Here is a 15,159-nt window from a genome sequence, read left to right as displayed (position 1 = left end):
TCCTGAACACTAACAAGATGTGATAAAAGCAACCTAAGAGGGGTTTAAACCCCAAAAACTTTCCGATCAATGGACTCTGTTTCTTGGGCTTCAATAAAGAGAAAAGTAGGGAGGAACAATCTACCAACAAGCAAATATACAAGTATTTCATTCTGATAAAAAACCAATTTGAAGGAAAAATAATAATATTTCTAGATGATCATACTAGTGCATTGTCATACAGATGACGCATTCATAATAGTATCCACCTTTGTCTCTTTTTCATAGCTCAGGAAGAGCTCTATAATGCCTGTATTTTTTTTTTCTTGAACAAAACTAGATAGGGGTTGGGGTGGAAGGAACTAATGAACGACATAACAGTCCTGGATTGGCATTCATAAAAGGAGGTCACTACAACAGTTCATGATGGAGATAGTAAATCATTTCTGCTCAACTGCAATAATTACACAATCATCACTGGCAACTATCCACCATGCAATGTTGAAATGAAAACCACGATATCTTTATCTTCCAAATTTGTATCGAGCTGACCGCTTAGCTCCCAATCGCAGTCATTTACAAGGACTAGAACTCCAGGTCTCCTGCATAAAATAAAACCATAGGTTAACCAACAACATCAATGCATTTAAGTCCAACGGCCACCTAAGGGCCGTTAGAAACAATTTCTAGCAGCACCAGAACGTTGTGTTGCAAATCTCGCAGGTGCAACTAGTCCTGCTGGAGTTCCAACTCAGACCATATACTACCAAGTTTTTAAGCCACCATCCAAAAAGAGAAAGCATACTTACACAGAATCTCCTTTCATGAACATTTCCGGCCTCTCCTTGATCAAATTGGTGCGAACCCAAGAGAGCAAGTGTTTCATTGTTAACTGGACAAGAAGGAGAACAAGTACTGTGTGATCATTCTAAACTATTGTTGGAGAAAAGATTCTGTATAATATGTCTTACTATAACATCTATCATCAAGAACGAAATTTACCTTTGACTCTCCAGCTTGTGGTTCAACATTAACATGGTGGATCTTCACAGAATCACAAAGAAGTTCCAGCCCCCCGCTTGGAAACAAAATGGATAGCAAATAAGCATCTTCAAGGTCGTTAAATATTGAGGAAAAATTTTGATCAACCCTATTACAATAAATTCCATTTGTGCCTTTTTTTAAGGACCCTTCTTTTCCATCCCAGAACAAAATTCTGCCACTTAACTAAGCAAGAAGTGAATAGCGATAGAGCTGGAACACCTTGTTAAGGTAGCGAGTGTATGATATGGACATTGAGGTGCTCTAGTGGTAGGGCCACCCAGCCACAAGAATGCAAAAAGAAAAGCAATTCATATTACTTGAACAAATATAACCAGTGTAAATTCTGACCATCTAATCTTAAATGCTCTTTGAGTATATATCTTAGATGAAACTTTAAGCTAGCATCAGAAGCTTGGACCTCTAACTCTCTATTACTACAGCCTAAACTGCCATAGACTTGGCACAATTAATTAATGTGTCCAGCAAAGATGCTGGTTTATTGCCTCATCCCCATTTTATTTAACCATTGGATGATGTACTACGATTGTGCCAAAATTTTGAAAAACAGAATAAGTCATACTTCAGCATAGAAAAGGTTCATTAATTAAGAGGTCACAAAATCTTTTTTTTTTTTTAAAAAAAAAGTGAGCTGCAGCACAACGAGTAGCATATGACCAAGTCACAAAAGGGCTAGAAAGACTAATGAAATGAAACTTTTGATTTTCTCCTACCAAACAATTGTCTCTTCATACAAATCTTTACATGCAAAGGATTATCAGATGTTTTTGTGAGATTCTCACGAAAAAGGAAAAGTCACTTATCGCATTAATTTGGCAAGAAATCAACTAAAAGATGGACAAAAAAATCAATTTTGAAGTTGTATAGAAGTAAACAAGTACTCTTGACAAAAATTAAACACCCTAAACTGAAGAAATAAATATGTAGACAGATAAAAAAGAACAAAGAACAGAAGAAATATTACCCAAATTCAAGGGTCAGCTTCATCTCCAACTAACAATATTTGAGCAAATCTGCGACAAGAATTTTCCTTCAGAGACAATTAAAAAAAAAAAAGGAGCGAAAAGAAAGAGTCCTTCCTTTAACGATCAAACAACAAAACAAGTTGCTAGATCTAAAACCAGAAAATAAAATAGGTAAGAGAACTGTGTATACCAGAATAAACTCCTTCGCTGAAGAAGATAATCCTCCTCAAGAAAGAAAAAAAAAAAAAAAAAAACCTGCAGCTGAAGAAAAAGCTAAATCAAATTTCCCACAACCATTGCAACCAACAAAAACAGAGATTCCTCATATGCAGGAACAGAAGCACAAATTAGGATTCGAGCGGAACCTACTTTTATCGGGCTCGGGTATCAAAAACCCGGGGATGTGATTTCGGGTGCACCTCGGAGAAGGCGGGTACCATACAGTTGATTGAATGGTAGTTTGCCTGCTCGGGGTTTTGGCCGCGAATATATTGAAGTGTAAATTGGACTGGCCAGCAATCTGTGTTTATTACTGTATTTTAAACTAGCCCTGCAATTCCTAAGGCATTCAATTGAAGCCCCTAAAATGTCAATCTCTTGGCTTAGCCCTTGGCCCTTAGTTTACTTTGTTGTTGGCCTCTTGGTTACCATGAATTATTGCCATCATTCATCAAGCTTGAGATGCATATAATTCCTACCTACAAATGGTAAAGTCCACAAAGTGAAAGGGTAGAAAACACTTTGGTTTAATTAAGAGGTTCTTTAGACTTTATATACTATAAATTTTTTAATCATCATACACGGAATGTTCGTCTCATAATTGGGTTGTTCGATGGGTGTAAAGTGTCAGACCAAAAATTATGATTATTTTAACACGACTAAATTTAAGAAGATTTTGTTTAATGGGTACTCAAATAGACACTTTTTGATTTTTTTTTTTAGGAGATAGACACTAGTTAAGAGGGTTTCAGATGTTACGATAAAACTTATAAATGCAAAGAAGCAATGAATGTAAGCGAAAAAGTTGCGTATATTTATGTATTAACAGTATTTTATGTCTACCTATTTAAAAAGTCTACCCATAAAAAGGCAAAAAATGAACAAATAAATTGTTTGACATCATATGCTAAAAGTTCTATTGGGAAAGCATGTTATTTACAAAATTGCTTTCATAATTTTTCTTAAATATCTTTCCTAATCACATTTTTAATTTTATTTGCAACAATTTTATCTCACATGTATCATATTTATAAAATGCTACAAAAAAATATTGGATAGCTAATGACGCTAAAAATAATTTCTCAATATCAATATTGAGGCCAAGTCTTGTACAAAATTGTAATAAGAAATATTCGCAAGGTAGGAACGTGTACATGTTAAAAACCTCATCAGGATCCAATTACAATTATAAATAAATTTCAGGGGAAATTGGGTAAGTCATCCTCAGTCATCACGCGTTTCTCCTCCTCTCTAGGAATCTCCTGTAATTTCATTGTCGCGTTCCTGCATTCAAGACACTACCTTGTAAAATGAACCCCAAGAAATCAAAATTGCCGGAAGGGTTTTATTAATTGGGATATTTTGTCATCTGGGCTCGACTCAAAACTCAAAGCTTTCGAAGATTTAGCCTTGGTTAAGTTGCTGGCATCACCAAGATTAAGTTTTGGCTTTTGACTTTGAGAGAAAAAGATAGTTTTCAATATTTTTGAATATTTGGTTTTATTCTTCATCCAATGGAGGCATACAAGAGATGGGTTCGGAGAAATAAAGATTATGTACACTCTATGGAGTCGCTAGCAAACGTAAGCCCCCCTTCTCTGGTGCTACTAGACTTTGTATTTTGCTTAATTGTTTAGGCTCCTTTGGGCTATTTGGATTTTAGTATTATTCAAAGTTTTCCTTGTTCTGACAATATCTTGCAGCCGTGAGGCCTGAAACTATCTTTTACTGTTCAGAAGTAGAAGTTTGGTTTGGCATTGAACACTATAATTTTCATTATATTTGGTTAGTTTTAACTTATTTCGATTGCTGGCTAATTGAGATCATTTTTTACGATTTTTAAGGATAGGTATTGGCCTAAACGGGTTTCTTTGGTACATGATGGAATGAAAGATCAAACAGTTGAAACAGTTTATGAGCTATTTTTCCTTTTGTTGACATAAGTTTGTCCGAAAATCTGATGTTGTTCATGGAATTAGTGAACTTTGGGGATGTAATTGATTTGAATCAAGAGGAATACTTGGTGATGGAGGGATTAGTACCAATATCAGATTTGCTTCTTAAATATTTGATTGTGTACGGATGCTTATTGAATTTCCAAAGAAGACAAACTTCTCAAATATCAAATATCGATTGTAAGGAACGTCAGTGCATATATGTTTAGTTATTCTTCCTGTAATATAACGTCTTTGATGTTCATTTGAAAAACTCTGCCATCTGCGTGAGCCTTACTTTTTAGTCTTATTTTGGCCATCAAAAGTTATTTTAGGTTTTTCAGTGGTGCTGCTTTCACTTGGTTGAGGAGTTCAGGTTTCTGGTTCTGAATATCTTACAAACCATATTATATCTGCTTAATATCCATAAATAAGAGTACATTACATTATGATTACATTATTTTAGTGAGATCAAATTCAAATGTACCTTCTATTACTGTATACTATGCTGACCTTTTCATGTTGTTTCTTTAAGAAAATGTTAACATGCAGAAATGTATATACATAGACACACAAAGGCATGGTTATGTTTTCATGTTCTTTCAAAGGTACAACAAAGACAGCACCAGTTAGAGGCTAAAGAAAACAAGTTTTTAGTTTAACTTGTGCACGGTCAAGACATTGAGTGAAGCTAAAAGTACTTATCTTTCTGATTGATCATGTTCTTTTTTTAAAGTTCATCAGAATTTGACGAATTTCTGAGTAAAAATCTGAAAGCTCAGGAATAGGTTGATTCTTTAATTGGTAATTCGAATAATTGCATGTGAAAACATTTTTCTTTTGTCAAAATCTGAATCCTCATTGAGAGCCATATTCTTTACTTTGTGATTTGACTTCTTCTACCAACTATACAGATACCTGGTTTTGGTGAAGATGCGTACTGACATTAGCAAATACTTCTATAGTGGTCATTGGCCAATTAATGTGCATTGTCTTTTCACGAATATTTACTCTATTTATATTTCCCTTCTAGTAAGCTATCAGCTTTTCTCATTTGAGGTTCAGATTTGGCTAGATCTTTATTGATTTTGGTGTGTCACTGGAACCTTCAGGGGTTGACATGGCTTCTTCCGGAACGGTTTTCAGACTCAGAAATTGGGCCAGAAGCAGGTTTTGTGATATTTTGGTAACATTGGCTTCTTCTTATTACTTAAAAATGCTACACTCGAGTAGAAACAATTTTGTGTTTTGAAAAAATAGCCTTTTGTACTTATTGTTGAATGTATAGCTTTGGCTGTATATCTTTGAGGTGAAGTTTTTTTGTTAATTTGGATAGTTCTATACTCCACCAGATCACCTTAAGTCTAAACTTATTCAAATTTATTTTACCCGCTTGATGCCCCTCCCCACTGTCCCTATTCTGTAACGAGCTGAATTTTGGAATTCGTTGACATCAAGTTCTTATAATCCTACTTATACTACATTCCTCATTGAGCCAAACTATTTTAGCTTTCTATAACTTTCTGTTGCTTTGTCTATTTATCTGGGTCTATTTTGTTGTTATCTTTTGCTTATGGGTGCCTTTTTTTTCATTGAAAATGTTGTAATCTATCTGCAGTAACATCATTTTTTGGCATAATCACTGCTATAAATGAACACATCATCGAGACAACTCCAACCCAAAGAGTCACTGGCCAGGCTGAGACTTCTTCCTTCCCTTACTCGTTGTGCATAACTTTGCTTAAGGACTTGGAAACATTGGTTGAAGTGGCAGCTCAACACTTTTATGGTGATGACAGAAAATGGAATTTTATTGCTGCCACAGAAGCTATCAAGTAAGTGGATTCTATAAGTATATTAATTTTCTTTGTAATTTGGTTCATTGTGTTTCTACTCTTTGTAAAATTGGCTTGATGTCCAGTATGTTTCAGGGTATTAGTTAGGCTAGCTATGATTAAGAACAGCGGATATAAAATGCTTTTGCGTGGTGGGGAGACTGTATATGTTGAGAAGGGATTAGATGCGGTTAACTACTCGAAACAGAGACATGGAGAGTTGGTTGATCCCAGAAGCCATAATTTGAAAAATCATTTTCAGCATACCCCATGGAATCTTGAAGGAAAGGCACTGTCAGCCTTGTCTAGGTTTGGTGAAAATGCCAGAATGGTCTCTGAGAGAACTTGGTTGAGTACGGTCCAACACCAGCAAGCAATTATGGAGCCTCCAAGTAAATATCTTCCACATGAAATTGAGTGCAATAATTGTTGGGATGGATCTAGTCATTTTGAATTCACTTCTTTGTTAAATTATTACAGCACTGATGGTTGAGAAACCCAGTCTATCCACCTTCTTGTCTGAGAAGGGTGTTCCTGGGGGCTTGTTTGTGATGGGTGAGGTGATGTTCGTTGTAAGACCCCTGCTGTATGTCCTATTAATAAGAAAATATGGGACTCGGTCTTGGTTTCCTTGGGTTATGTCATTGGGAGTTGACCTCATCGGGAACGGTATCCTTTCAGCTGTTGCAGTGTCACGGAACAGCAGGAAAGGCCCTCTATTCTATCTTTCCAACGACGAAAGGGATGAGGTGTGTTGATTGTTACTTTGTCGTCAGCTACTGCTGCATCTCATAACTAGATTGTCTAAAAACTGTTGTTGCATCCTTCTCATCCTAGAGGTAAACCAGGAGAGTTTTACTTTCTTGAGGGTGGCAAATAGGGTTAAAAAGAAAATTCTCCCTGGCTTATGCTCCAATTCATCTCATAAGAGATCTAGATACTTAAACCTGTGTATGCTGGGTTGTGCCCGTTGGGGTGGAGAGGATAGGAGTTTTAGTTTCCTGGATGGTTCATTTGCAGTTTGCCTTTCGGTGTTTGATGGTTGAATGTCTTTTCTTTTCTTTTCCTTTCCTTTCCTTTCCTTTTTTTTTTTCCTTTTCTGGGGAATTTTCTGAAGCGGTTTGTTTCAATGGTTATGGCTCAGCTAAAGAGGAGGAAGCTTTTGTGGGCACTTTACCTTATGAGAGATCCTTTCTTTACCAAGTACACACGGTAATATGTGCTATAGTAATTCGTATTGAGTTTTTTTTTTTTGCCCTTATTATCGAGTAAACCACTAGCAGTTGGGGGGGGGGGGGGGGTGGGTGAGGAGAAGGCAAAGATACTAATGCTTTTGGCTTATTTCAGGAAAAGACTTGACCATACCCAAAAGCTATTAGAACCTGTTCCTGTTATCGGGTTCTTTGCAGGTTTGTTTTCCAGATTCAGTTGAACTTTGATTTTTCTTGACATATTATCTGTTAGCTCATAGACAGATAAGAATTTCGCGACCCCTTCCCAATTGAAAATATTCTGTTTGATGTGCAGAAAAACTCATTGAACTTCTTGTTGGAGCTCAGACACGCTACACCTACATGTCAGGTTCATGAAATGGAAGCTGCTGCTTCTTATTCTGCACATTTTTTGGTGTATTATTCCCGGCGCTGGGGGCAACACAACACACTCGTTTCTTTTTCAGCAGTACCAGCACCTGCACCAGCACCAGCACGTATAATTCTTGTGCAACTTGTTCCGAATGATGTGACCCATGGTTTAGTAAACATGCATATATTTTGTAATCCACCTCTCACCTAAAGACAAATTTGGAATGAAATCGTATTCTCTCTGCACATGTTTAGGATGCTCATGCTCCATGTGGCAAGAATTTCATCATCTTGCGAGTAAACTAATAAAGGCTCAATATCTCTAGCAATGATTAGTTTTTGAGTGCACTAGATGCCTAGTACAATGCCCGTAATCCGTTTTCAGAAGGCAGCCCTGCGGGGGGCGCGGCGCGGAATTCATCTTTCACTCATCTGCTTTGCTCATTCAAAGCATACCCAGCCATTAAAGACAGGGAGCTTCCCCTATAAGCATAAGGGGCTGAGGCTGGGCTCAACAGTTATCTTTGGCCTTATGAGAACGTTAATCAGTCGGTCTACTGATTAACCACAATTATGACGAGTTGAGTTAGTTAATTGCGATGCCTAGCAACCTCATCAGGTATCAAGCACCTCTCTCTCTCTCGAGGAAAATCTAACTAAAACTCCCCTCTTCAACTCTCCCATGAGAGAGAGATCAGTTTTTTCTCATCTTTTTTCATGAGAGGAGTCATGTCAATAGTGTCTTTTCATTTGTGTAAATAAAATCTCTCCTAATATTTTCTAGTGAGAGTTTCTTCTCTCATGAATTTTTTTAGTGAGAGTTTTTGATAATTTTTGTACTTTTCTTTTACTAGATCCGATTTTTTTTTTCAGATTTTGATTATCAGATATGAAATTTTTTAGATCCATTCGGCAGATATCATCATAATATCTGGACTTGAAGTAGTTAATCAGTAGGTCTAACGATTGGAAGCATGCACAAATGCCCCGTGGAATTACAATTATTTTATCTCATTTTTAAAATTTGGAGTTTTATAATGTAATTTTTATTGTTTTTCATATCTGGAGTATTCTTTCTTCGGATCTATTCTTTGATATCTGTGTATGTTTGGTAATGTAAGCAAATTTTAATGAAATTATGATATTTTATAAAATAAATAAATAAAAAGGTAGCACCAAGCGACAACCTCAGCATATATTTTCCGTGGTTCTTGTATTTTTTTTCCCCCTTTTCACATTTACGAAATTAAATTCTAAGAAATACCGAGATTAAAAACTAGTAAGTTACTCATACACATCCGAAATATATATATGGTTAATGCTCTTTTTTTTCACCTTCAAAAGGGTTAACGTTCTTCATAGACACTTTTTGAATGGTTACATTACATGCTAGCATGTTCAAAAGGGATAAATAACATCGTTGTGTTTCTGTGAAGATGATTACGAGTCTATGACCGTGGATGAGGACATCAGACGCGGCAAAAGATTGGAAGTTTATCCACTTTTTTTTTTTTTTTTTTTTTTGCTTTCCCAAAATCTATTATATATGATCTCTTTCTCTTACTCTTATATTTAGGTGTGCAAGACTTGTGTACATGATTATTTATGCTCCTATGTGATTGGGTTGAAAATCCTTGTTTGGAAAGCAAATTTTCAAAGAAAAATTACTATGTTTTTCGTAATTACATTTCTCGATCACCTTTTTACCTCACGTATATCAAATCACTACAGTAATTTTTTTACAAAAAATTCAGAAAAAATGCAACCCAAACATGAATAATCTTGTTAATGGTTTTAAAACGTACTGTAAACGTTGGAATTACTAAATATCTTATGATGTAAATTATGGATTCAAAAGTGCTAGTAATTAATGATTTACTAAATTATGATGTAAATTATGGAATTTCAAAATTGCACTGTGGATTGTGGACTGGGGCATGTGGGCCGCATGGTTAGGCTGCCTAATGTGCAGGCTCCAAGAAGGGCATCACATTTTACGTGCTATGGTCCCCACTAAATAAAAGCTACAAAAAAAAAATGTAAGTCTCAAAATGAAGGCGTCCACTATTTTTAAGTATTATCTGTTGTGTTAGATGGGTGGGCAGGCAGGCTTTTGTGGGCACCGCAAGTGATGCCCCACATTAATATGCAAGGGTCCCCATCTTCAGCCGAACTTTCCTGGGCCCGCTTAAAGCAAGTGGGCTGATAGTGCTGTTCATCAGCAATCTGTCAGCTCACGGGAAGTGGGCCCATCTATTTAGGAAGGAATGCACACTGGCATAAGATGTTAGGCCCACCATAAACCACCTTGGTCCAGCACCTAGAGCTAAAAGGGGGGGTTTTGGGGGGACGATAAGGGGGGGGGGGGGGGGGTTGGGGATTGCGCCCACCAGCACTATGGCCCCTGTCAGGCACCACCTTGGTTGTTAATTGTCCTAGGGCCACCGTAGAAGAAGAAGATAATGTGCCCACCAATACAATGCCACACTCTTCCGGCACCACCTCGGTGGTTGATGGTTGAAACTCCTAGAGCCACCAAACTTCACCATTGGTCCACCACCTAGAGGGTGTTCTCACTTTGTACCATCACCATGGCCCTCCCTTATGAGGCACCGCACCACCAATATTTCTACTTTGTTACACCAATCCTCACGGCATTGTAAGGGATCAAGTTCCTACAGAGAGTGTTTGGAAAGTTAATATTATAAAATCAATGGCATTCATATCTATTGTCTAATAGATCACTGAGAAAATTATTTGATCTGAATGTATGTGTTACTCTCTCTGTTTCAAATTGTTTGCTGCGTTTCGAAATTTCGACTTTTTAAAAAGTAGTGATTTGATGATAATGTTAGTGGATGTGTTTTCAAAATAACCTTCGAAAATTCAAAATTCAAATTTAATTTTAGTATGAAATGCAAATAAAGGTGAAGATAATGCTCCCTCCGTCCCACTTTGATAGTCCTGTTTTTTTTTTTTTCCGGTCTATCCCAAATTGTAGTCCATTTTCCAATTGAAAAATGTAGTTGTATTTTAATTTTCCTAAAATACCCTTATTTAATGTAAGTTGTTGTTACTATAAATCTACCCCATTTAATAAGAGTTGATTCTTTTTTTACCATCAATTCAAGTTCCCCATAAAATTATACTCTATTTAATGTTAGGGTATTTTAGAAAAATAGCAATCTAAATTTACTTTTTCAACAAAATTAACTAATTTTTCTTAAATTGTGTGAAAAAAGAAACAGGACTATCAAAGTGGGACGGAGGGAGTATTGAAAAAGAAAAGGATCAAAAGTAATTTTGATTTTAGCAAGATAACAAATATTTTGAGACATTTCAAAATAACAAATATGATACTTTGAATGAAACGAAAAAAAAAGTGAATTTTATACATATCATTCCCCATTTATATCTTGGGTTTCGAATTAATTAGCTTTGCATCAGAACGAACGAACGAAGAAGCACGTTCCACTTCCAAACCAAACAAGGAAGGGAGAATGACCAGAACCCACTCCGGTTGTGAGGGTTATGATTCCAATTCCAGAATTTGAACCAACAGCTCCTTAAATATGTAGTAGTACTTCATAACTTGGGGAGAGACCTGGTTCTATTTGGATGCTCTACAAACCCTAGAGCAGTAGCTGATTTCATTAGAGTAAGCCTTATCCACGTGCATGGGCTGAGAATCCAATGTCACTTCCTCCTTTACCCCTATGCCGTCGGTACGATGGCCACGCTGGGGTGTAACCAAATTCCTCTCAAACGTTGCAATTAAAGGAGTGAAAATTTCGATATTAAGAAGAATTATTTTTCCTTTCGGTTTCTTAACAGAAAAATGATTACTTAGTGAACATACATTTCATGAAGCTCATGGATGTGAATTTTCTGAATTTGGCCCTTTAGAAAAATCAAATGTTCTCGTAAAACTTCGATGAAAATGGTCAACTTTTGTAAACTAGCTCGCATGGCCTATCGGGAAAGATTGAATTGAATGGTAAAGAAAAACAATTATAAGTAAGAGATCATATATTTAAGAGCTCCAACCTTGTCTCCTACCAAAATGCCACATTTAAGTAGTTTGCTTCAAATAAAAATTCAGACGGTGTGTTGTGCACCCGTTTGGTCCGATGGTAGTTCAGTCCTCTCCGGATTATTCCTGGACCTCCTTAGATTTGCCCGCTATCTTTTAGTGTAGAATAGATTAAATTATACAACTGTTATCGTGTTCGGAAAAAAAAAATTCAATAGCTCCTATTTATATATATATATATATATATATATATATATATATAACGGTGCAAGTAGTCTTCTTGTACAAAATATTTTAATGTATTTCGTACGACAAAGATATTTTATTTACTATTCTACTTTGAGAAACAATACTTAATTTGAGCAGTCCAAAATTTGCTATGTGGAAAGGTGGCACGACCTTTTGTCATCAATCCTTGCCAATAGTTTGGGACCTCAGCTTTTGGGGTCCCAATTGCTACTAATAGCATCTTTTTAGCATAACACAGGCATCTTAAGTTCATTGGCATCTACATAATACTAACCTACAGTGGTAGAAAGTTGAAAGTGACTTTGGTGCAATACAATTCATTCGTAAGCAACTTCTCATTTGATCTCGGACATGTGCTAATCCGTCGCGGTGATGATGATCGGAGCTGAATCCACTTAATTAACATTAAGAGACCATTTAACTCTAGCTCCTTCCACATTTACAAGTCCCTCCTCTCTCTCTCTCTCTCTCTCTCTCTCTCTCTTTATAGTTTATACTCTTCTAATCCTACTATTTTACATCTCAATCCACAAGCTTTAAATGATGTTGTGTTCTATAAAAAGCCAAACACCATCTCTTTTTTTCTTAGCCTCCAAGGGGTTATTTTTTGTCAGCATCCTCTAGCAGCTACTCCTCACTCCTCAGTCCTCATCAGTCCCCAATATTGTTACCCTCCCTTATCTCCTAGCCTTGTTCTCTTGGCTTTTGCTACCACTTTTGTACATAAAACCATGGGTTCAGCACAAAAGCTAGAACTACACGGGGATCAGTCAAGAAATGGGTCTAATTTGAATAACCCATGGCCGCGGCCACCTTCGACGGCGGTGCAGCCACTGCGCATGCCACCTGCACCACCAATGGCAATTCCATTGATATCCCTCAAAGAAGAGCCTGATGATCATGGGGAAGACAAACCGCCTATACCGATGGCCAGGTCGTCACAGCCGCTGCCCATGCCAACGCCTTTACAAATGAGACAGCCGGTAGCTCCACCTACGCCGCCGAAAAGAACTTCCACAAAAGACAGGCACACTAAAGTGGAAGGGCGAGGGAGAAGAATCAGAATGCCAGCCACTTGTGCAGCCAGGGTGTTTCAGTTAACCAAAGAGCTCGGCCACAAGTCTGACGGCGAGACCATCAGATGGCTCTTGGAGCATGCGGAGCCAGCCATCATTGCCGCCACCGGTACCGGCACCGTTCCTGCCATTGCCATGTCAGTTAACGGTACCCTAAAAGTCCCCACCACCTCCCCTGCGGCTGCTGATAACAGTAACACCGTCAAAAGGAAACGCAAGCGTCCATCCAATTACAGTGCTGATCAGCACGTAAATATGCCCACCAACACCGACGACAATGTTGCCACCAGCACCGGTAATACTAGCACCAGCAGCACCACCACCATGTCCACATTTTCCAGTAACAATCCCTCCATTTTGGCCCCATTAATGGCAATACAGCCTAGTACTAGTACTACTAACGCATCTCCAGCTATGGTTCAGAACCCGGCGATTCTACAGGTCCCGTTGGTAGCTGCTATTCCAGTAGTAACAAATATTTCGCCAACATTTTTCATCCTCCCTCCTCCTCCTCAGGTGCCATCATCATCATCAACCAACGTTCCCAGTCATGTTGCAGCGAATCAGTCTCAAATTCTGGCGATTCCCCCGAATGTGAATGTGAATGTGACCCCGTTCATCAACGTTTCCGCCAGGCCAATTTCAGCATTCATTGCATCATCATCTACAACACCATCCGCTGCAAATGCGTTGAATATTCAGCAATTGCCAAGATTTTTAAATGTGGTGAGGGGCCCGACAACAATGGAAAACCTTCGAGTAAATTCTAGTGCTACGTTGTTGCCTTCTTCTTCTTCAACCTCGTCCGATAAATCTCCTAGCACGAGAACACAGGTTTTGAGGGAATTTTCCTTGGAGATTCATGATAAGCATGAGCAGCAAAATTAATTGAGCATTGGGGATATTTTTTTTTTTTTTTTAAAGATATATTTTTTTTTTGGGGAATTTGGATATTAATTTTGTTTGGGAAGTGGGCACGGAATTGTACGTCCATAGAGGCCCATAAATTTGGAGCACGTGAGAGGTGGTTGGGAAACCTGCACGTGTGAAGAGGATCATGTAAGGTTAGGCAGGTGTAGGATGGGGGAGGGGTTTGGTATGTGGGGCCTTGAACAGGGGTGGTCCATTTTTGGGGCGGGGGGGATGACGCTAGTGGAGGTGGGAATGGGCCCAGAAAATTGTATTTGCAGGGCATGGTGGAGAATGGGACCCATGCTGCGGGGGTGGTGTGGGGGTAAAGAAACTGATGAAGGAGCCCAAGGCGGCTACTAGTGGTCCCATTAGAACTTTGGAGTTTGGGCCCGATCTTTGAATCTAGTGGTGGACGGTGAAGGTTTTCTTGATGTGGGTCCTCACGGCGCGTGGCGTGGGCCCCGGCCCTTCTCCTTCTTGATGTGAATTGCAGAATTCTGATGATAATGACCCGGGAATTGGAAAAACTTTTGGCATGCTGGACTCTGGAGTGGAAGAAAATTTGATACTTTCTTTGATTTGCAGTTATGCTTCTTCCTGGTGGTTGTTGCTTCGTTGGCTATGGTTAAAAATACTTTATGATGGACATTTAACTTTTTAAGTGGGATTGTACCTACATTTTTTTGCATCAATCTTCTTATTTGTTTCACAACCTACGTAATCAGCAGAATTCAATTGGTTGCACTTGTACCCCAGAAAAGTATAGCCTTTCTTTTACCACTACTACTTTGTTATTTTTGAATGGTTTCTCCATAATGAGTTGGAAAAATGGTTGATCTCGTGACTATTAAGCTAATGGGGTGAATGATATATTTGGAGAAACTTAATCGATACAGTGAATGTTGAATTTTTTATGATTGAAATCACTAGCAGGTTAAAGCCCTCGGGGGCTAGAGCTGGTGGTAGTACCCCGGTTGGAGGAGTACCACCGCACAGGTTCGAACCCCGAGTAAAACGATACGTGAAAAAGTTGGACAGCATCTCCCTACTCGCAGAGGATCAGTTGGGTCATTAGGTATTACCAGTTCGAAAACTCAGATACCTCTGTGATAACAAAAAAAAAAAAAAAATCATCAGCAGGTTAAAAATTAGTTAAAAAAAACTTTTTCACCGTTGAATGATGCTTGATGTGAAGCCACTCTTGCTATCAAAGAGCTTTTCTCCCCGTTAGGCAATTCTTACCAGGCGAGTTAGGCATTTTCTGCCCACTCAACTGATGAATGGTGGAGCCACGAATGAATGGTGGAGCCAC

At 38.1% G+C, this 15,159-nt stretch overlaps 3 protein-coding genes across 3 annotated transcripts; 2 read left to right on the top strand and 1 right to left on the bottom strand.

The window, feature by feature from the left end:
* Nucleotides 1-345: 345 nt before the first annotated feature.
* LOC113727982 (ubiquitin-related modifier 1 homolog 2-like) lies at nt 346-2,515 on the bottom strand. Its single transcript, XM_027252410.2, has 6 exons — nt 2,376-2,515; nt 2,197-2,267; nt 2,006-2,054; nt 982-1,057; nt 789-871; nt 346-581 (listed from the first exon to the last, which is right to left on the bottom strand). The coding sequence occupies exons 3-6, from the start codon at nt 2,026-2,028 to the stop codon at nt 464-466; spliced, it is 300 nt and encodes a 99-aa protein (XP_027108211.1). The 5' UTR covers nt 2,029-2,054; nt 2,197-2,267; nt 2,376-2,515; the 3' UTR covers nt 346-463.
* Nucleotides 2,516-3,392: 877 nt separating this feature from the next.
* LOC113727981 (peroxisome biogenesis protein 16) lies at nt 3,393-7,906 on the top strand. Its single transcript, XM_027252409.2, has 8 exons — nt 3,393-3,808; nt 5,272-5,329; nt 5,778-5,994; nt 6,091-6,386; nt 6,475-6,743; nt 7,139-7,206; nt 7,342-7,403; nt 7,522-7,906. The coding sequence occupies exons 1-8, from the start codon at nt 3,740-3,742 to the stop codon at nt 7,581-7,583; spliced, it is 1,101 nt and encodes a 366-aa protein (XP_027108210.2). The 5' UTR covers nt 3,393-3,739; the 3' UTR covers nt 7,584-7,906.
* A 4,684-nt stretch (nt 7,907-12,590) lies between these two features.
* On the top strand, nt 12,591-13,823 carry LOC113724682 (uncharacterized). The gene has a single exon (XM_027247560.1). It carries the CDS (start codon nt 12,591-12,593, stop codon nt 13,821-13,823), a length of 1,233 nt encoding a protein of 410 aa, XP_027103361.1.
* Nucleotides 13,824-15,159: the final 1,336 nt, after the last annotated feature.

This window comes from Coffea arabica, chromosome 2c (genome assembly GCF_036785885.1).
Source record: "Coffea arabica cultivar ET-39 chromosome 2c, Coffea Arabica ET-39 HiFi, whole genome shotgun sequence".
NCBI classification, from domain to species: Eukaryota; Viridiplantae; Streptophyta; class Magnoliopsida; order Gentianales; family Rubiaceae; genus Coffea; species Coffea arabica.
The sequence above is the reverse complement of the archived record's forward strand: the minus strand, read 5'-3'. Positions and strand labels throughout refer to the sequence as shown.